Source organism: Nipponia nippon, unplaced genomic scaffold (assembly GCF_047370975.1).
Source record: "Nipponia nippon isolate SJK-2023a ecotype South Korea unplaced genomic scaffold, ASM4737097v1 scaffold_19, whole genome shotgun sequence".
NCBI lineage: Eukaryota > Metazoa > Chordata > Aves > Pelecaniformes > Threskiornithidae > Nipponia > Nipponia nippon.
The window spans coordinates 5,213,211-5,234,956 of record NW_028262335.1 but is presented as its reverse complement, the minus strand read 5'-3'; the positions used below and the strand labels follow the sequence as shown (position 1 = coordinate 5,234,956).

Genomic DNA, 21,746 nt, shown 5'->3' with positions numbered 1-21,746 from the left:
CTATCTTTAAAACCAAAAGTTATCCTCTCTACAGCATCAGAAAGTGAAAAGAAAGCCTGCATAAAAAACTTAATGGGAAATACAAATAAGATCCTATAATTATAACATGACTTCTGTAGGCTATGGACAAAAGAGATATTTCAATAATTGTCCAGAATTACCGTGCCTCCTAGTTAAAAAGAATTTAAGCTTTGTATGAAAATCATGCAGGTAAAAGGGTGAGGACCAGGTAACCTCTTGAATGGCGGGGGGTGTGTGTTGGTGATGTTGGCACAGGGCAAGACAGAAGAAGGGTATTTACAACGAGGTCTGTCCCTAACAGCCGCCCAAACCGCTCCAATTATAAATACTAATTTCATTTTTAAGACAACTGTTGATTTATTAAATACACAATGGCCCCCCCTGACTTTTATGTTGAAGTACCACAGTTGGCCAAACTCATTTAACATAAAAATAAGAGGAGAACATGTACAGCCCTCAAGTGCAAACACAAGTCCCTGAGGAAATGCAAAGCCACAGACATGACACCAGACAGAGCGCGCTCACAGGCAAACATAAAAGGGAGAGCAGGTTTACAGTGAATTCTGCATTAACAGCAGCTACGTTAACAGACATGCTTAAAAGCAGTGTATCCTGTGTTAAAAGATGAATACATACATGAATATATATATGTGTATCTCAACACAGTTGCTGTAGGGGAAACAAACCTTTCTCAGGTTTAAAGTTCCCCCGTCCCTCTAATTTTGTAATGTTGTTCTTCGAAAACTGTATTTTTTAATCACTTCTAATGGAACTCCATTTTGTTTAAATACATAGATTCATGAAAAGGATTGTGATAAGCAACATAGTATCAACTTTACAATTTTGCTATGCAAATTAAAGATCTACTTTCAATAGAACTAGAAAACACCACTAAATTAATTTTTTATAGTTTATTAAAAACATTGCTTGGTGAAAGCCAGCTGAGAATGCATTCATTTCTAACTCCAGAATGTGCCCAGTAATAGCTGAGATTTTTCCTTCATTTCCAGTAGTTACTCATATTCCTTCAATCTTATTCTAGAATTAACCCAAAAGCACTTCTGCTAGTAAAAATCATTAACATACCAACATTTGACACAGAAAAATCTCATTAACTGAGCTAAGGAATTCTAAAGAACTCATGATAAATCTAAAAAACGCATTGCATTTGAATGCACACAGCTTTAAACAAGTGTCCTCCAAACAGATCAAGTGGCAAAAGCACACCCTCTGGGTATTAGAAAACAAACAAAATCCCTTACCTGATGGCTGGGTCCAACCCTGATTTCACCTTGGGTACTGTTTAGCCTCCTAATATATAAAGGAAAAAACAGTAATGAGAAAGAATTACAATTAATGAAATTTAGGATCATATTCTGTATTTTTTGTCATTGTATTTCCAATGCAAATAGAAAACAAAATGGAAGCAAAAATAATACGTGATTAAGGAAACAAGAAAGGATATACTCAGGTGTATTACAGGCCACTGCAAATGGCAAAAAACAAGAGGGCAAGTCTGGAACTTTTAGTCAAGCAGTTGAAGTCAAGAAGAGGATCAGTGTGATCTGTCCTCACAGTAGCAAGAAAGCATTGGGTAGCTGACAACGGGACACACATCTCCCTGCTTTTTGATGTTTAGATTTCATGCAGTACAGCAGCAGCACTGACTTCTAATCAAGATCCTTTAAAAGCCTCTACAGCTCTGAACGGCTCTATGCTTTAGGCAGCCAACTCAAAAGCCTGCAATGCAAAGAATCCCCTTCCAACAAGCATCTGCCTTTTACTAGTTCCGTGTTCCTTTATCTACTTATTTCAACATCAAACCTAAAGTAACACAGACAACATGCTAAGCACTACGCTACAGATTAATACACAGGAAATATCACGTTCCTCATGGACATCTTTGTGGTCATTTTCATTCTGAAAGAGAAAATATCTTAAAAATATTTGGGGTATTAATCTTTGAAGAACAGAGCTCCTTGCGTTACCAGAACTGGCAAAAGTAATTCCTCTTTTTCCAGGCAGAGTTCATGGAAAACCATTCAAGTTACTTTGGATCTCACATGCAAAATTATCAAGCTCTCATTTTAAGAAGTTGAAATTATTACTGCTGCTGTTAATTCATTTGCTAAAATCACATCAGATAGCATGACACACAAGCATGAAAGATCTAAAAAGCAATAAAAACACGCCTTGTAACATTTGCAGAAGTTAATTTAATTCAATTAATTCAAAAAGGGCTTCACTTCTACATAATACACTTGGCCCTCATATTTTTAAAATATATTTATATAAAAAACTTCAAGTTCCAAATAAACTGTCCTCCACGTACTGAGAATCATACTCTGAAGGGCTCTGTGCTGCTCACACCATTGGCTGGAGTTGCTGAAACACCACATTATATGGTAGAAGAAAAACTATTTTTTCATGTTGCAGTAGAATTACCCTGGCAACAACAGAAGTTAAAGGTATGCCAATATAAACCAGAATAACACATCTGACACAACAGAATTTCTTTTTCTTCCGAAATTTTGAACAGACTAACAGAGCAAATAGAACTTTATCATTGAAGAGTGCCCTTTGACCCTTTTTCTTTATTAAACATATTACAATATAAGGAACAAGAAGGCACACGAACAAAACTATTTACTGGAAATGCTGCTTTCTCAAGGACTACAGTGGAATCCATGGGACCTCTCTGCTGTAATCTCACATGTCCAGCTCTTTTCAAGAGCCAGATCACTATAGTCTATAGAGGCACTTGTGCCTGAACGCTGGTATTTGGGACACAATGCAGCTACAGTCTTGTCCTGGTTTCAGCTGGGATAGAGTTGATTTTTCTTCCTAGTAGCTGGCATAGTGCGGTGTCGTGGATTTAGTATGAGAATAATGTTGATGAGACACTGATGTTTTAGTTGTTGCTAAGTAGTGCTTACACCGGTCAAGGACTTTTCAGCTTCCCATGCGCTGCCTGGTGCACAAGAAGCTGGGAAGGAGCACAGCCAGGACAGCTGACCCAGACTGGCCCAAGGGCTATGACCCAGACTGGCCCAAGGGCTATTCCATACCGTATGGCGTCAAGCTCAGTACAGAAACTGGGGGAGTTGGCCAGGGGGCAGCGATCGCTGCTCAGGGATGTGCTGGGCATCAGTCGGCGGGTGGTGAGCAATTGTAGAGTGTTATCACTTGCTTTGTATATTATTATTGCTGTAGTAGTAGTATTACTACTATTCTATTTCATTTTATTTCAATTATTAAACTGTTCTTATCTCAACCCACAAGTTTTCTGACTTTCACCCTTCCAATTCTCTCTCTCCCCCATCCCACTGGGGTGTGGGGAGTGAGCGAGCGGCTGGGTAGAGCTTAGTTGCCAGCTGCAGTTAAACCACGACAAGTCTGAAAACTTAAATGACCCTCCAAGACTCCTGTAAAACAGCATTAAAGAACACAACTAAATCCAAGGAAATTCAATATCCTTAAGATCAACATTCTTCTTTTCCTATAAATTGTCCTTGTTTAAACAGACATCTTTTATTTATATCCTGCATATTTCATGAAAAGGAGGGCAAAATTCAGAGGTGTTTAAGACAAACTTTTGAATTTAACGCTTCAATAACGGCAAGACATTTAAGTGAGTCTCAACACCAGCAAGGAAGAGCACACACATAAACCCAACAGATCACCATCTTTACTTCAGAAACAGCAAACTTGAATTCATCTTGCAATTTGCTGTTACAGGCATAACGACATCATTTTACAAGTAAGCTGCCGCCCTGCAGGATTTCTTACTCACCCTGCTATGTTCACCATGATCATGGGCAATAACTGAGAAAATCTTTAAAGTTTAAAGGGAACTCTAAGATCACAGCTGTAAACTGCCAGCGACAAGCAAAACAATGGATAGCCCAAACCATTAAATGCCATTTTGAAGTCAAAAAGGTTACTGAAGGTTTTTTTAACATGATCATTTGCGTATCTTTATTTTCACCTCAAAATTTCAAAGTATGTTGTATGTGTATTAAGTTAAACTTCACCTTACTGACCATTCTGAAATGTTATTCATTGGTGCACAAGTGGGCAAGCTACAGCAGTGGATCTGAATGGCCCTTATCCAAGACAACACGACAGGAGAACCTGTCAGACAGGAATAAACACAGGTGTTGTAATATGCAATCTTATGTCGTGATGCCTACGCAATGCTACCTTCCTGGTAAGCAGATCCACTCCAAAATATGTGCCAAAAGTCTCCTGAAAAGAAGGAGAACATGTCAAAGTGTTTTTCTCCAATGCCTATTTTTGCAAGACATGATCTGACACTGTTCTCTTGTTTTCAGGTTAGGCAAAGAAATGACTGAACTAGAAAATCAATTTTATATTTACAACAGAGTTATAAATTAAATACTAGGGTACATTTTTCCAGGTACAAGGTGTCAGAATTTCTCCCTGTGAGGAATGAAGGGGGAACTGACAACAGAAAATGCTGATGCTCTTCCTTTATTCCCAGAATTCATTTTAAAGCCATGCACATCTCTACTACTCAGTGCAAGTCAAACCTAAAACGTGTCTATGCAGTTTCTGGCAGCTACGATACTTCGCATCAGCCAAAGGCTGCAGAAGGAGGTTTTAAGCTATTTTCTGTTTAGATAGAAAAACCACAGCACTCCAAATATCCCCCAACTCCCAATTTCTTCAGATGCATCACACTGAATATCATAAATAAAGCATTTAAGAATCAGGACTGATTATAGGATCCTGGAGACAAAAGCAAAGTTTTGGATGGGACTTCTGCTCCTAACTATTCACGTGGAGTTAGCTGGGGAAACTCAATGGGGCTATCCAACCATGATTCCTCACGTGAAAATGAAGTGTCGAGAGAAATATTTCTGTGTGCCTTTTCAGCACTCATTTACCATTCCCTGATTTTCTTCACGCCCTAAAGGTGCTCCCTCCCCCTGCCCCAAGAGGTGAGGGCTGGACTGAGTTACGCTGCTGTGCGGGAAGCTCTTTCAGACTGCACTCCATCACGCTTTTTTCTAAAAGGGCACAAAGCTGATGGCTCCGCAAGGGCACACAATCTGTTAAATAATTTTTACTGTTTCCACGTCCCCAGGAATGGGTTCGCAAATGGAAAGAAAATTCTTGCTATGGAAACTAAAATGCACCGTAGATTTTTTAGCTAAATTATATTGGTGGAGAGCAATTACATTAATAATGGAACAGCACTCTGTGTTTATTCTACGGGAAAGAAAAAAAAAAAAGGACCCAACACTGTATATGAAATCCGACACAAAAGAAACCGATGTAACAAAGCAGTATCCATAGCAACAACAACTTAATATTTCAGTCCTCTTCAGCTGCAGTGGATTAAATATAATGACAAGATGTTCCCTTTGAAAAGTAACCTGTTGCCATGGCAACGTTGTATTCTGCAAAGTAAACAGGGGCTGGTCAGAAAGGAGATGGAAGCCTGCGACTGAATATCAAAAAGGCAAGAAGCGTCTGTAGCAGAGCAGGGCAAAACAAGCACACTCCAATCCGAGAGGCTTGCTCCCAACAGTCTGGGGAGAAGAGAGAGGATGTTCAGTTCAATAAAGCTTTGTCCTTTCAATTCTAAAGCAACAGGGGAGGTTGGAGGTTCAAGGCCAAAAGCAGCACCACTGAGAGAAAACAGTTCAGAGGTGAGGATGAGAAAGGAACAGGAGACGGCACAGGGTGGTGCAGAGCGTTAGTTTATCAGCTTTAGAAAGAAGGAAAGAGAAGGAGGAAGGCTGACAACAGTTCTTGCACGATTTCCAATACAGAAACACATTTAATCCTCTCTGTTTATCATCTACCTCCTTGTCTATACTGTACACCAGACTCACGCCATTTATGCAAAAGCTGGCACAACCGGTAGCTTTGCCCGTGAAAAATAACACAGCATTGCCACGCCATTAAGGACTGAAACGTGGCAACAAAGGAACTGCCACGAGACCGAGTTTGGGCTGCGATGAAGTACACTAGAGCAGCTCTGAGGATACCTCGGGTTCAGGACTTGCGATACCAGCTGCTGGTACGGTATTGCCAGAGCCATACAGGATTCAAGGCTGGAAACTCGCAGCAAAACTCTCCAGAGTTTGGAGGCAAAGGCAAAAGGCATTTGCAGATTTCTGCGTAGCACTTCTCTGCGCTGTCCTATCTTTGTCCTATCCCTGACGGGAATCCAAGTCTGTTCTTTACCCAGCACATTTAGTGAAGATCTTTGCTAGGAAGCCAGGCTTCTGAAAGAAACTACACACACTGCATACGTAAGGTGGACCTTCAAGGTCAGGGATCACGTGTACAAGGTGGAAACGGTGATTCTGTTTCTTTCATGGTTTCCTTTTTACCAAAGTTCAGCGAGAAACATGCTAGGCAGTCATCGCACATTTTTTATACTGACTTACGTGCCTGAGACAGGGCTGAGGGAGGTGATACTACGGCAGCGTCACACTGAACCAGCTGTGATGTTCCTCATTTCACCCAGCAACAGACATGGCTGAATTCGTTCTGCTGTGGTCACCACGCACTCAGTGCTCTGCACCACGTACTACACTTCCACTGGCTTTCTGAAACACCTGCTACTAGCCAGCAACAGCTCAGAAAACATGAAAATAACTTTAATGCTACCATTAATTAAAAAAAAAAAAAAAAAAAAAAAAAACAACCAAACAAACCAAACAAAAAAAACCCAAACAACAACAAAAAAACCCAAACAAACAACAACAAAAAAAACCACAACCAAAAAACCAAACCATAACACCACAACCCAAACGTCACATATAGGACAGCATTCTGTGCTACCCATTTAACCACTTTTGGCATAGTCATTCCTGATTTTGTATATTGAGGTGATCTGTAATTAAACTAGAGGGATGCTTCAATAGAAAAAGGTTTTTAAACCAGCCAAATTGCTCAGCCACAGACTACCTCTCAAACAGTCCTTCGGCTCTCTCTGGAGCTCTCCAAAAAGGGTTTTCAAAACCACCTTGCTAAAAAACACTGCCTGCTGCAACATATGCACATCGCTAAGGCAAACTTCACAGGGCAAAAGAAGTTTTAAGCATTAAACTAGAAGCACTGTCGCTCTCACCATCCTGAACACGGGCTGTAGGAGGGGACAGGGTGCTCTGAAGCCAAGACCAGAAGGGGCACCAGAACAGTGACTACCATGCGTTCAGCCATCGCAGTGTGAGGACAGATTGTTAGCTAAGGAAGTGTGCAAAAACAGTTGGAAGAGGTCATTATTTTTATATGGCGAAAGAGTAAAAGAGGAAAGACACTGCTTAAAGCTAGGATATGCAGGGGGTGTTTTTTTGTTTTTAATAAGCAATAACAAGCTACAGCACTGAACAATGAATCTTTCGAGATTTGGGTTTATTTACGAAGCCTAGTAAGAAAATCAATGGCTTACTAAAATAAAACCAAAACCAGATTAGATATATATATATATTATAGGCAGAATAGATTATAAATTGCAATCATACAGTTTAACATTGATGTAGCCAAACAGTCACTATTTTTGGCAAGATAATCAGTTACATGAATTGAAAGTGTGATACAGTAAAGCAATTCGTAGATATTTCTGAGTTCTGTAAAATTAATATAAATCTGAAGTAATCAGGAAAGAGAAAGTCTCAAGAAAAGGTTTTTAAAAAAATCCTTTTATGCAAATGGTCCAATACCCAAGATGAAAAAAGTGCTCTTCAGAGGCAGTTCTAAAAACATCTGGCAAGGCTCATTTTGTTCCATCTCTAGAGCGACAAAAATGGAGAGAACAAAATTCCTCCACTCCAACTTCAGCTGGTTAAAAAATAGTTTATCAGGGCCTGACAGGGACTGGCACTACATTCAAGAGATCCATTTGGTTGGACATTGTTTTGTTTTATTCTGTGCATCCGTAAAACAACATTCAGAACTTCCCTTGGCATTTTCCCTCACCCAATGCTACGCAGGCTCCGTCTGCAAAGACTTAACTATAAAAAAAGAGCTTTACATACATTTGCTCCTCTGCAGCACTAAAGATGTCCTAAGATTTCACCACAGTGATGCAAAATAGACTGCCCACAAACAAAATAAGCCTCTGTCATACATCACAGCTCTATTCTTACTGTCTCCAAGCGTCTGCTTATGGTCACTGCTGGGAGACAGGATACTGAGCCAAATGGATCCTCAGTTGGACCCAGGAAGACCATTCTTATGTGTGTTATGTTCTTACATGGCACAGTTCAAAATGCAAAAGGGACAATCAGGTTCAGGCCATTCAACCTTTAACCAAAAAAACCCCACAACTACCACAAACCTGTGAGTTAGGTGCCTAAGAACAACAGAATTGGCTCTTCCCCCCTCAAAACAAACAGCTGTTCTCGCTTTAAGACTGAGTTAGTCACATTGTTTTGTTTTCATGATATGGGAACCTGTATCAATTTACAGATTAACCAATGGCTTGTTAGCTTTTTCCAACAATTATTTTCTACATAACAATTTCTACTTCAAGGTACCCAATTTCATGTGTCCAGCTTGCACTTGTGCCTTCAACCTTTTTTTAAGCAAGATTTTAAAATCCCTTTTCTAGACAAAGTATCTTAATGCTCAGAATATATTCTTGCTAATGGTCAGCCTCTAGTAAGTTTAAGTTTTGTTTAAAATCTGTTGTAACAGTGTGTTCTAATAAAAAATAATGCACAAGCAATTTTGTGTTCAAGTGGAAAAAAATCAAACCTGTATTTCAGGCAAATGAACTTATATGGGAACGTTTTTAGTGATTGCTCAATCTAAAGCAGGAATGAATAAACATGTACTAACATTTGTATCCTCAGTACAAGCTCAAACCTGCTGACTGATTGCAGAGTCAGAGCTTTAAGGAAGCAGAGGACTGTGTGTGCTGCATTCACGCTGCTTTTGGAGAAGGAAGTACTTGCAGAATTTTGAGTCAGACAGAGAAAGCTTTTTCAAGATAACGTTATTTTTCATCAGGTTTCTATATGAAAAAAAAAAAAAATACTATACGGTCCTTAAAAGTATTGTCCCGTACTCAGAAGGTAGGATGGAAGTAATGATAAAACAGTCGTTCTGAGACACAAGTTACTGCAAGGAAACAAGCGTTCCCTCCACACAGGAATTACCTGTGTCCCTATTATTTTGCTTGTAGATGTCATTGATCACCTCTAATATTTGTTTTCCAGTATTTGTTTACCTTCAAATAAGGAAGACACCAGTATCTTGGTCACAACTTCAAAAAAGACATGAATTAGTGGAAACCTGTGCACGATACGAAGTGTTTCATCTGGTCTACATGTGATTTTAATAGAGCCAGAATGTCACTTATTTACAAGCAACATCTACACTGATAAGTAAATATGAAAATGAATTCAACATGGAATTATGTTGCTTTAAGTGTTTATCTCGTATAGTTTCTAAAATGGCCAGACAGTGCCTTTGCACTTCCCAGAGCAAACATTTGCTATTAAAACAGACTACATACTCCATCAGCACCCTGTCTTTATCGCAACCACAGTTTATATGCAGGACAGTGGAACCAGGCAGCACCCTAGCAGTTCATTCTTTCCATAAAGCTTCATCAAGGTGAGATGCAATGATCTACCACTCAGTCTCTTAGCTTGCTTGACAACACAAATCTCCAGCTTCCTTGAACAGCAGATACACAGAAGAAACAGCACACATTAAAGGTGATAAGCATGAAGAATGTGAAGCATAAAACAAGCCTGAAGATACCCCTAGCTCTGCCATACACCTGGAAACCCAAAGCTCTAATTAAAACAAATTACAGCCTAAAGAATTGGAAGGAAGGGGGAAGAGGTAATCCTACTGATTTAAGTCTTGAAAAAAGCTAAAATGAAGCTAGAACAAGGGGAAGTAAGTCTATCAAGTACTTGGCCACTATTTCCTCATCCACAGGACAAAACACAAGCACTTCCCATATTGTATTTGTAACTTCAAGCAGTTGTTTGGAGTGGAACTGTAACTCACCCGACCACCCATCAACAGTCTCCGGACTGGAGAGAACCTTCTGGGCATCCAGCCAGCTTAAAACTTCACCATTTGCAGGAGCTGCATGAGAACACAGGCTGACCAAGGAGAGAGGGTCTTTTCAGCGCACTAAGTACCTTGCCAGTACCACAGATAACTTACAGCCAGCCTTACTTCTCCTACTACACCAAGGGTCTTCTTGGTTCAGGTTTTTATCTTTTTGGAGAGAGGGTGGGTGGGTTTTTGGTTGCTTTGTTTTAAGGGGGAAGGGGGAGGTTGGTTTTCTATTTGTGTTGTTGCTTTTTTTAAAGCAAAGCGTAACAGCCTTGTACACCTATGCACAACCCTAAGGAACTGCTTTCATTATAAACTGTCTGACCAACCCCACAACTGGCAATACTGGGGAAAGGCATTTGCGTTGAAGCATGTGGAAAGGAAAAACTGAGATCTGAAAAACACTGAAGGTCTGCTGTGAGTACTGCCACAGGGAATGAAAATATCTGTACATTTGCTAGGAGCAGGAACCATCTGATTCTACAGGAGCATAGCACGGACACCAGAGGCATCCTTCAAGGGTGAGTCCTGGGAGCCAATACAACCAACATTACATCCACAAGTTCTCATGTGCAGGTGTTTCAGTGAAGAATGCCTTATTTGGCATATTATCCCAGCAGTATTTGTTTTGCCAATTGTAATACTTTTGTTTGACAATCAGATTTTGTTTTGTTACAACCAAGAGGCATTTTAATTTTTTTTTCCACCTGTGCTATAGTTTTGAAAACCTTATAGTTTTTAAAAATAAGCACAACCAAATTTTCATTTTAAGTTTAGAAGTGGCATTTCTTTTTTAAATGCATGCACAAATTATCACTGGAAAATAGCACAAAGCAGACTGCTTTTTACCCTCCCCATCCCTTAATGCATTCTCGTCTGCTTATAAGTCAATATCTAAAACAAACGTTAAGGACACAAGGTGTGACATCCCTGTATTCCTGCAGAGCAGTGTTATATTCCTGTACATATTCAAGGAGCTCCATTATTAGGAACAAGAATGTTTCTAAAGCCTAGGCCTAGGGAGACAACCCTGTCAACCGTGAGGTGATTCAGCCAGACTGAGGTTCAAGGGAATTGTGCTCTATCATCATTCGCATGACTTTGCTTCAGCCAATGGCAAAAACGACCAGTGACCCACAGGGAATAGGTGTTCTTGGTTCTTATGCTCTACAGGTATAAAAGGAAATGGAAAAGTGAATGACACTTCAGAGAGCATACAGATACAGACATGGCACTAACATGGGCAAAATTACGCAGTCTTACTCATCATTCATTCCTCAGCTTCTGACAAGAGAAGGAAGGTGCCCCAGTAATGCACACTGCATAGGTGAACCACTACGTGTGCAAGGCTAAAAGTCAACCTTCTCCTATAAAGTTCCAGAGATGTCACTACGAGCAGCACAAACCATCCTGTCACCTTCAAACTCAATACACTCCAGTAACTCACCAACAAGTTACCCTGATTGAATTATTTCCCCTCAGCAACAGACCCCGTGGTGCCGAGGTCAGTTCTGCAAGCCAGTGGGCTAGGCAGGGGGCCACAGCAGAACAGCACCCACTTTTGCACAAGTTCAGACACTACTGTGAATGAGAACACGCTGCAGAATCGAGTTTACTCCCATTCAACCCACCCAAGTCCTCTCGAACCCATTTATATTTAGCCGTGACAAGTCACTGATGGCTGTCCCACAAGCACCGCAAAGCCGGTTGCAACCACACTATCGTTCCACAAAACTGTAGAGCCCGAGTCCTCTATTTCATTCAGATCAGTCTAAAAATTTACGTGTTTTGCTAGCCCGACAAAACCGGCGCGGGTGTTGCTTACACAGCTGTCACGTGACAAGCTTCTCAATGCATAAGACAATATTGCTGCAGTTTAGGTGCATAAGTGTTATTTGCATGTGACTGACAAGCAAGCACAACCATGCTGGCTACTTTTTTTTTTCTCTTAATACTTGAGGAAGTATCAGCAGGACCGCTGCCCCTCAATCAAAACGAGAACCACCCATCCTCAGAGCAACCAATGGCTGCTGATCTACGACCCTCCCCATAACATTATCTAAACAGTCTGTTGCAGGCCCAAACATTTCCTAATAGCCACTTCGGTAACGCTGCATCCCGCAGAGCACCTCTGCAGCTCCCTACAGACCTGCCGTAAGGTTGGCATGCAGACAGCACAACTGAAATTAAAACTGCACCACGAGGGGAGGAAAAAAAAAAAAAAAGCCCACACAGCTTCAGCATTTTGCTACATGCACCCCTTAGGCAGCAGATTCCCTGCTCAGTGCCCTCATGCACCATACAAGCAGCTGCACAGCAACGCTGATGTGATTACAAGGTTCTGAGGAACATGCAATAGTAATGAAATGATTTCATAAACATTTCAGAAGTCACAAATAACAGCAAAAATCATTATTGTTTAGGGGAGGCCAGAGTGATGTAGCCTACCTGCAGGGGCTGAATGGATCATCCATGACTATGACAGGCTCTTGTGGGTTTAGATGTATTCCTGAACCCTCTACTTAACAGCTAAAACTCTGCCTTTTCCACTCTACCAACTCAAAATGGAGGCACATGCAGTCTGAGAGACCTCAGAGAGCTTCCACTGAGCTTGTGCTATGACCTAAGCCTGCACGCAGAACGCAGAAACTTCGCCCTCGGACTGACAGGACTGAGCATGTGCTGTGACCCTCCCTCATCCACACACTGTCTTACAACGCAATCAATCTCAACCCTGCTGTTTCCGTAAATAAAGCACACTGAACAGACTCTGCAGCTTCTGCATACCAAGCTAGTGTGCAGGGAAGTGGGGCCTTAGCGAGGGGATCTGATACAGCCAACGCTCGAGAGCAGAGCCGTTCCAAGTCTGGAGAGCTGTCTGCCAGCACTCTTTACTTCTTCTCCAAGTGAAACACGCATCGATTTAAAAAAGGCTTCTAAAAGCTTTTTCTCCTAGTTTGTGATTAGCTTTTAAAAAAATTACATGGATTGAAAGGCTCAGAGGTTTTCACAGATGCAAATGACAGAAGCTTCACATTTTAATATACAATTTATTTGTTAGGAAATGAAGCAGCGAGCTGATTCACTATATACTTTTATTCTACCTGTCAATAATTCAATATATGAGAACATTTAAAGAATATCAATTCTCAGCAACAATGCCCCTGCCATTTACAAGCTCGTGCGAACACAAGGTGAACCCAAGAGGAGCCAGACTTGACTCACTGTTTGAGCTTCCTTCATCAGCCTTAATTTTTGGCATTCCTGTTCATTAATGCACTTTTCAAAAAAAATTCTTAGCTACCCATATATATGAAGGTAACATCCCTTCCCCCCACAGCATACAATGCTTTAACGAGTCTACCTGCCTCCGTTTTAGAGCACCTGAGGTGCCTGAATTTACTGCAAGGCTGAAGGATAAAAAGTTTAAAAATTTTACATTTTAAAAGACAGAAACAGACTAAGCAAAACACATCAGGCCACAGAACAATCCCCAATTTTCTCTCTTTTGCAATGATCCAGTGAAAAAGATTTACTATAACATAGGGGGATACACCTCTCCTGTTTCCCATTTTATGTTACCTCCCACCCCCTTCTTGGGAAACTTCACCAACATAGTCTGGCTCCTTCAATGAACCTGCAATAATTCAAATGTTCAGTACCTTGAACATTTCAGCCACCACGGCTCTGCTGAAACTATCTGATGCTACCAAAGCTCATTCATAATCCGAAGGAGTCAGTCCCTAAGATACAGGATAGAGGGGCTTGGCTCACACTTTAAAAAAAATTGGCTCACACTTTAAAAAAAATTAAAACCAAACACAATCAACCATGATAAAATTTCCTATGTTTTTTAAAATACTAAGCTATACTAGGCTATGTATTTAGAACTTCCAGAAACACAATGAAGTTTTAGAAAGTGCTTAAAAAAAAAAAAAAAGACAAATCCACCATAACATTCTATCAGCTCACTTCTGTTATAAAACATCACAGAAGGCAACACATTCAGAACAGGACTGTCTGACCAAGGTTTCCCAGACTACAGCCTAGAAAAAGATGACTACCCCAAATATGTTGCACTGTCTTTACCAGCTGACTGCTTTTAATTAAGAACACTTACAAGGCCAAAGGTACTGAGTCTTCATTTCCACTACAGCTGAAATTATTTCTGGATTTTTTGTTATTGTTCTGGGTTGGGTTTTTTCCCCCCTGAAGTTCACAACATGAACCTGAGAAAAAGTTCTCAGCTTTTATGTTACACTCCAGTTCAGAGATAAATTGAGATATGGACACATAGAAATAAGGTATTCCAAATTATGTTAAGCAGCGTGATATCAGCCAGAAAGAACAACCCAGGGAAGTTATACATCCATGTATCTAAATACAGGTTTGGGGAGGGAGGTTTGTCTGTTTAGAAGGAATCAAGTGCAAGGCACTTCAACGCATGACAATACCTACTGACATGCAGTGAGGGTGCTCAGCATCTTCCATGATTCTTTCCCAGGAATATTAGACAAGAGGGATACAAAACAACTTTGCTGTAATTTAGTAAGACATACAGAAGCCATCTGTTTCACATCACATGGGCATACCATACAAACAGTCCCTGATTTCCCCCATCAGGAGGATTTCTGATTGTATTTAAAATTGCTAAACCTATTTAAAAAAAAATTGGCCTTTCAATACACTGTAGGAATTGTCTTAAAGTACACCACAAACCGTCAGTGTTCTAAGCGTAAGCATAATAAGAACTCATTTTAAGGCTCTGATTTGAGACATAAGGATGGATACATCCTTTACGTAAACCTTTACGATCATGTCGCCCTCTATCACTGCCCTAGGCATTATAATACGCATAGAATCAAACTATTCTGACTGCTAATAATTAACCAGACAAAAGGATCAAAGTAGCAAAACAGAGCTCTGCAATTCTCTTTAGCCTCTGTTCACATTTTGGTTGCAGATATCAATTTATCATTCAACTACAATTTTTTCTAAAGAAAGGCAATATTAAGAGGAAGCTTTGAAAATCTTACTTACACACAACTCCATATTGGCTTCTTGACTTTTTAAGAATATACACTATTCTTATCTGTTTTTAGAACTGAAACTTGTACTCCACCCACTATGCTTTCCATTGAAAGGGGAGGAAAAAAAAAAAAGAAAAAAGAGGCTCTTGATTCAGACTTTCAAAAGAAAACAGGAAGCCATGAAGGACTAGAAAAAGAAAGAGCAAGTCACCTTCAATTTTACTCTTGGGAACACTCCTCTCCAAGACACACCAATACTCATTTAGCTCATAACATCACCAAACAAGAACACTTCAGAAGAAAAAGATGAAAAATAAAGGAAACAAATGTTGTGCAATAAAGACACAGACAAGATCCTGGTCTTCCCAAAACATCTATTCAGAAAATTCACCCATGCCTTGAATGTTTGGTATTATTTTGTTCTACAATGCAAAACAGTGTTGCGGAAGAGTAATTTTGATCCACGGCCACGAAAACTGCTTGTAGAATAATATCTGATTATTTCTAGTTCCAAGTAAAAAAAATCAGTAGCATTTAATTCTATGTATAGATGTCATCTAAATACAGATGTCAGCGTGAGACAAAACTTCATAATGTATTTATCTACTCCTTGAGATCAAAGAGCCGATTAGTACATGCCAGTACACTACAAAAACAGGCCAATACCAGTAGTGGCATTTGGCATGCCTGCATCCTTGAGTAAGATAGTTCAAAGTTGTTTCTCTAAGTCCATACAGGATGCCGGAGTACAAAAGGAAGGACTGGAAGAAGTCCTGGCCAGAATCAGCTACATCTGGCACTATACTACAGATAGGGTAAGAACTAGAGTTGTAGTAAATGAGCGGTAAGATGTGAGCTGGTGAAAAACAGCTGTCTGAGGTCAAGCGGCATGTCCAACAGCACTCCCAAGCCTTGCTATGTATTTCTTTTTAGCAGGCAGAGCTGGTATCTGACTCAAATACCAAAATCAACAGCTTAAGCTGGTGCAGTTACTGATTTTCTGAAGTGGGGCATCAGGTCTGTTTTTCTTTGTCCATTAATGCTTCTTGACTGCTATTCTATACACTTTGAAATGCTTCTAAACTAATTTCAGGGCATATACAATTCACCTAACATTTCTTCTTTGATAAAGCATTGGTCTCATCCAGCCATTTGGGGAGCCCAATAGTTTGAGCAGGATTCCATGTTAGTGAATTAGTCAGTGTCAGAGCAGTCACTTCTCCGAAGAGACATGAAATTAATTATTTTGAAGTACTTAGCGTAAAATGAATTTTCTTTCTCAGCTGACTATACAAGTTTAGTGGATGTATTCTGCACTCTTGAGAGCCAGGAACTGGCTGGTCTGCAGGTCTGCTTACTAGCTTGATTAACACTCTATTCAAGGTGATAACACCCAGCCTCTAGCTTTAAGATTAGTTTAGGTTGTTATTCCACAATCAGATTTTTCTCACTGACGTGAGAATTACTGAAACATAGCATGTAATCTTTTACCAAACTCTGTAGGGAACAAAAAAACCAACCAAACAAACCAACCAACAGCTTGTTACACACTGTAAAGAAAAAAGTTATCCCAAACCGCACAGGTTTACCGCTTCCAGACCACAGAATGATCAACACCAGGATCATGGTTGATATTTCCCAAGCTAAACCTATAGTCAGCAAGCTTTCAAATAGAAAAGAAAGGACAAAGCATAATTTACTTTAGCACTGTGTGCTCCAGGAACAAAAAGCTTCTTATTACACATCCACCACAACAGTGTTTTGGATGTTTTTTTGGGGGTCTGGGATTTTTGCAGGTTGTTTTGCAAATAGAACACATGAAAACATAGAAAACAGTCTGATTCCCAACACACTGAGCTGCATTTGAGAGTCCTGGAAAAGTATATGAGCGTCTTATGCTGAACATAAAATCAAACAAATATATCTTTGTAGATACACAGCTCAAGCTTGTTTGCTCTAAGAATGTATCCTATCACACATTTCTACAAGTCAGTCGAGGGAGTCATATTGCAGTATTCACAACCTTGTCTACAACGTACTATTACTTCAAGCTACCATGAACATTTTCCATCCTTTCCGTGTGAAACAAAACACTACATTAGAGATCAAGCAGATCAAGTTCAAGCCAAAGTTTTGTTTTCATAGACAGACCACCAACAGGTCATCCTGGAATGTGTGTTACAGTACTTTTACTTCCAAAAGCAAAATAAATCTAGAGTTAGGTATTCGAAGCAGCATGCATTTTAAAGCAGTAGCAAACACACAGGTCAAAAATAATCAAGCAACCTAAACTCAGGTCCTTTTTCTAAACCTCGCCCCATTCCAAGACAAAATACAGACTTGAAGAGCTAGAATTAAAAAAAAAAACAAAAAAACAACCCCAAAAAAAAACCCCAAAAAACCCAAACAAAACCCTGGCCACAACCAAACAAAGAAAAACCTACATTGCGAGAGCTGGCTAGTCTGAGTAATTAGCTGATCACTAAGTGCTATGCTTTGTCATTTCATTGATCTTTTCAGGCTCAGTCATTTTCTAATAGCTGGAAGAATTAACAGCTACTTCTACACAGAAAGTGGGTTTAAAACTGAACTGACAACTCACATAAGTGGCATTTCATAAGAGAAATAATCCATTAAACACAGTACTTGAACACTAATACAAACAGTTCATTTAGCATTCACACCCTCAAAACTAAAACGCATTGGAGAGAAGCGACACAGTTAAATACAGGGGTCAAGCACGGTGCTGAATATCAAGAGAGGTGTATCGTGACAAACTTCAAAAATGCCTCACCTTGTCAGACTGCTCAAAAAAATACACAAATGACATTGCAAAAGCATTTTAACATATTGTATTTTAAAATATTATAGGATGTCATGCCCCTTTCCCAGAGCTCAGCACCATACACCAGCCAGACTGCCTCCGGGGGACTGACACCACCTGCTATGAACGCGAAGTGAATCGCCTAAGGAGTTTCCCATGTACCATGCCCTCTCTCAGACACAGGGACAGCTTAAGACACTTCAGAGTAAGGCACAGAAGCCTCATAAATAGGCAGTTACACAATAATATGCCCACACAGGGAAGTTTCTTCCTAACTGCAAGCAGTTAGTGGTTGGCTATGCCCTGAAGCATGAAGATTCATATCTGCATTAAAAACAGTAAATCTACAATGTAACAATTCAAATATTTATTATTTATATGCCTATCTAATCCCCACTTAAAATAATACTTTTCTCAACAATATCTCTAGAAATCAAGGTCCACAAGCTAGTTGTTTTCTGCATTGAAAGAAACAATACAACTTTCAGTCGGCACCGGCCCTGCTGCACCCTGTCGCACATTAGTAATCTTTTACTCAAGTGCTCATAGAAATACACCCCTAGACAACAAACTCTTCAGGGCTGGTATTTGTAAGGCATTCTCTGTGTTTACAAAACTACATAAATGAAAAAATAAGAGTTAGGGTTTGGACCTGGAAAATAACGAAGGTACAGTCTACCATCAGCTTTGCTTTCCAAACAGAGCTGATAAAGATTGGTTGGACAACTCCCAGGCACATTGAAAGAACTGTGAAATGAAAGAGCATGCTGAACATACCTTCTTCAAATATATATTAAAATAAAAAAAAAAAAAAAACACAAACAAACAACAAACCTTCTTTCTCTACTTCTAATTTGCTCCAGGCCAGCAAAGCATAAACTAGGAATTGCTGATATAGGGCCCTATATGAGTATTTACAGACGAAAGCATGAATTCCCACACTTAAAAACTTTCAATTTGATTTCTTAAAAGCATGTAAATGTCAACATTGCTCACTAGAAGATGTGAATGTATTTTTTGAAGTATTTTCAGGGGTGTGCATTTAGCCAACGCGACAGCTAAGACTTCCTGCTAATGTTTGCAACCTTTAAAAAAATTTCATGGTTCTAAAAACCTGTTTTGACATAGTGTGTTATCTACCCAGGGATGCAACCAGGTATCATGACTCACTGCAGAATTTTGTTATCTACTGTTAATTTTTCTCCTATACATACACTCAGCAGGAAGAGGTAGCTTCTCCCTCGCATTCTCTGCCACCCCCCCTTCCTATCAGCATCACACTTGATTCTAACTTTTCTTCCCTTGAGTAGTTGTCCTGTTGCTACAGGCTCAGACCAGTGGTAAAGCTTGCCTTTAAAAGTCACTTCACTTACCTTGTCTCTGGATTATAGCCCAGTATGTAGAAAAATGAATCCACTCGGGCTTTGAACTCTCTAGCAGCAAAGATGTCAGAGAAATGGGAGATATTACACTTCCCTCTGAAAGAAAGAGGGAAAATGGTATTAGAATTCTATCTTGAATAACAGCTATTTTAATTAAGTGCCACTGCAATCTGCATATAAGCTACAGACTAATGTCTAAAACTTCGTAAATATAAGACTGCTGTAACAAATAACCATGCAGATTCTTCCCACGGTGGAAAGGGAGAAAACTCAGTTACGTCGTCTCAGATGGTGTTCTACAAACATTCATTAGTTCTCATTCAGCCAGGACACAGTCCTGAGGAGCCCAAATTTAATCCAACTAACAAACAATATCTACCCTAGAAACACAATCCTGGAAGTGTCTTATTTTCAAAGTTTTTACACTTACATCTTTAAAGAAGCTTCGAAAATTCTACTACTCATTATTTGGGAAGTCAGCTTTTTATTTAGAAAGCTAAATAAAACTTCAGTTTAATAACCCTTCCGAATAAAAAGCAAAGCTATGCTGTTTTTAGCAAGACTGCAATCCTAACAATGCAAATTCCAAACATACAAAAGTTTCTACCTTCTACTTTCTTATATAAGAGTAAAACACATTGGGGGGGGAGAAAAGAGGATTTATTAGCTTGTTCTACAGCAGATTGTTAATAATTTTTTTTAATATAGTTTGTTGATGAAGTCATTATCCTTAAGGATGAGCATCAAGACTAGCTGTAAGAATTTGCATCTTGTTTCCTCAAGGGTTTGTTGGCCTGTTAATGTTCAACAGCTGCTCTTGTTTTGTCATTCAGTGCATCGCAGCACTGCCGCCAAGGAAATCAGATCAGAAGCGGGCCGAGACAAGCAGGCCAGACAGCCACAGCTAGTGCTTTTTATCTAAACCTGATTCGATGGAATAAACAAAGCAGAAGATTTTGCTCTTTTTCAGTATGTCAAGCTTTCTGGTATTGATACAGATAGCATCTCTTTTCACTTGTATTTACCGAATAGTATTTGCTACTATAAATAAGCTGCTATGGGGCTTATTTAACATTGTAAAAAGGTTTGCCAGTCTTGGTTAAAATTGAATGAAAAGCGCTGTTGCCACCAGTACACCAAGATGAATAATTATTCTGCCTCTAATAATCCTGGACCTGTTTGCCTAGTCTCCTCAGCAGAGCCTAAAAGCACTGCGTACTTGGAAAACAGCGCTAGAAAGTTGTAATGCTAAGCTTGCTTCCCTTCCTAATCTTTTCATGGTGAAGCACTTCAAAAAGGCTTACCAATCAACAGCCACTAAGAACTTTGCCTTGTAACATTAGCTCTCCGATACACAACATCAGCTACTACAGGTGAGGAAAACACACAGCAGAAGGATGAAGGATGAATAAAAGTTGCACAAAATAAAAAAAAAAAGTTGAATAAGACTGCTGTAAGACAAAATCAATACAGCTATCCTGTGAGTTGAGGCTGCATAATCGTCCTTGTGATTGCCTAATTCTCAGTCAATTCCCTTTCTGGCAAAGGACAAAGCAACACTGGATGTTGCACAGGTCACGCCAGGTTGTAAGGGAACATTAACAAGGTCTGTAATTGAGACATCACACAGAAATGCTGAAAGACAAACTTGTTCGCTAATATTTATTTTATCCCTGGTGGCTGAAGCTAGTTTCCTAGCTTAGTCATTTAGAAAGAAAGAAAATGAGAACGGGTATTTGTTTTGATATTTCACATTAAATTCACATTTTTAAAGTATTTTGGGGAAAAATATTTAGTTTCCTTTCAATAATTCATCTGACAGTTAATAAGTGTTTTCCAGATAAGCCTGTATTATCTATATTCATGAAAGCAGTACATCCTGTTCACAGCATTTCAGACAATTAGTACTACGTATTACCACAAAGATTTACCATACAGGTAAAAAGGATGTAGCTGTTATTACACGCTTCCACAGGGATCTACAAGTATCCTCTAGTTAAATTTTTCCACCGGTTAGAGCAGAAGATTGGTAGTTACAATCACTGGTTTTATTTCCCAGTTTGTCATCAATTCATTGTGTGACCAGAGCTATTTGCTTGCAGAAGGCAGAGAAATAATCTCATATTATAATAAATTAGAATTTCATGTTAACCCTCCTTTCATGCATCACCATTCTGCCTACTGAAATGTAAGAACATCCTGTGCAATTACCCTTACGTTCGCCTTGTATGCTGAAAGTTAGTGACGTGTATTAATCGCAATTTGCTAGAAAAGAATCAGCAAAAATATAATCTTTATCCTGCAAAAGTATATTCTCTCAATTATCAGCATCTTTAGATACCATCTACAAGCCTGTAAGAATTATCAAAAGTATGAACAATCCAGAACACAACAAAACAACAGTGAAACCATATGCCAACAAAGAAA

At 39.5% G+C, this 21,746-nt stretch overlaps 1 protein-coding gene across 8 annotated transcripts in view; it reads right to left on the bottom strand.

Moving 5' to 3' along the window:
• RERE (arginine-glutamic acid dipeptide repeats) overlaps nucleotides 1-21,746 on the bottom strand; it is a 257,908-nt gene that overhangs the window by 102,485 nt on the left and 133,677 nt on the right. For 7 of the 8 annotated variants that reach the window (XM_087755174.1, XM_087755176.1, XM_087755173.1 and 4 more), the window contains 2 exons: nucleotides 19,311-19,415; nucleotides 1,284-1,332 (listed from right to left, as the gene is read on the bottom strand). In XM_087755174.1, the coding sequence (XP_087611300.1) occupies nucleotides 1,284-1,332; nucleotides 19,311-19,415 (154 nt within the window). Of the gene's footprint in view, nucleotides 1-1,283; nucleotides 1,333-12,531; nucleotides 12,629-19,310; nucleotides 19,416-21,746 lie in introns of those variants that run through there. The other variant, XM_087755180.1, reaches the window with a different exon arrangement.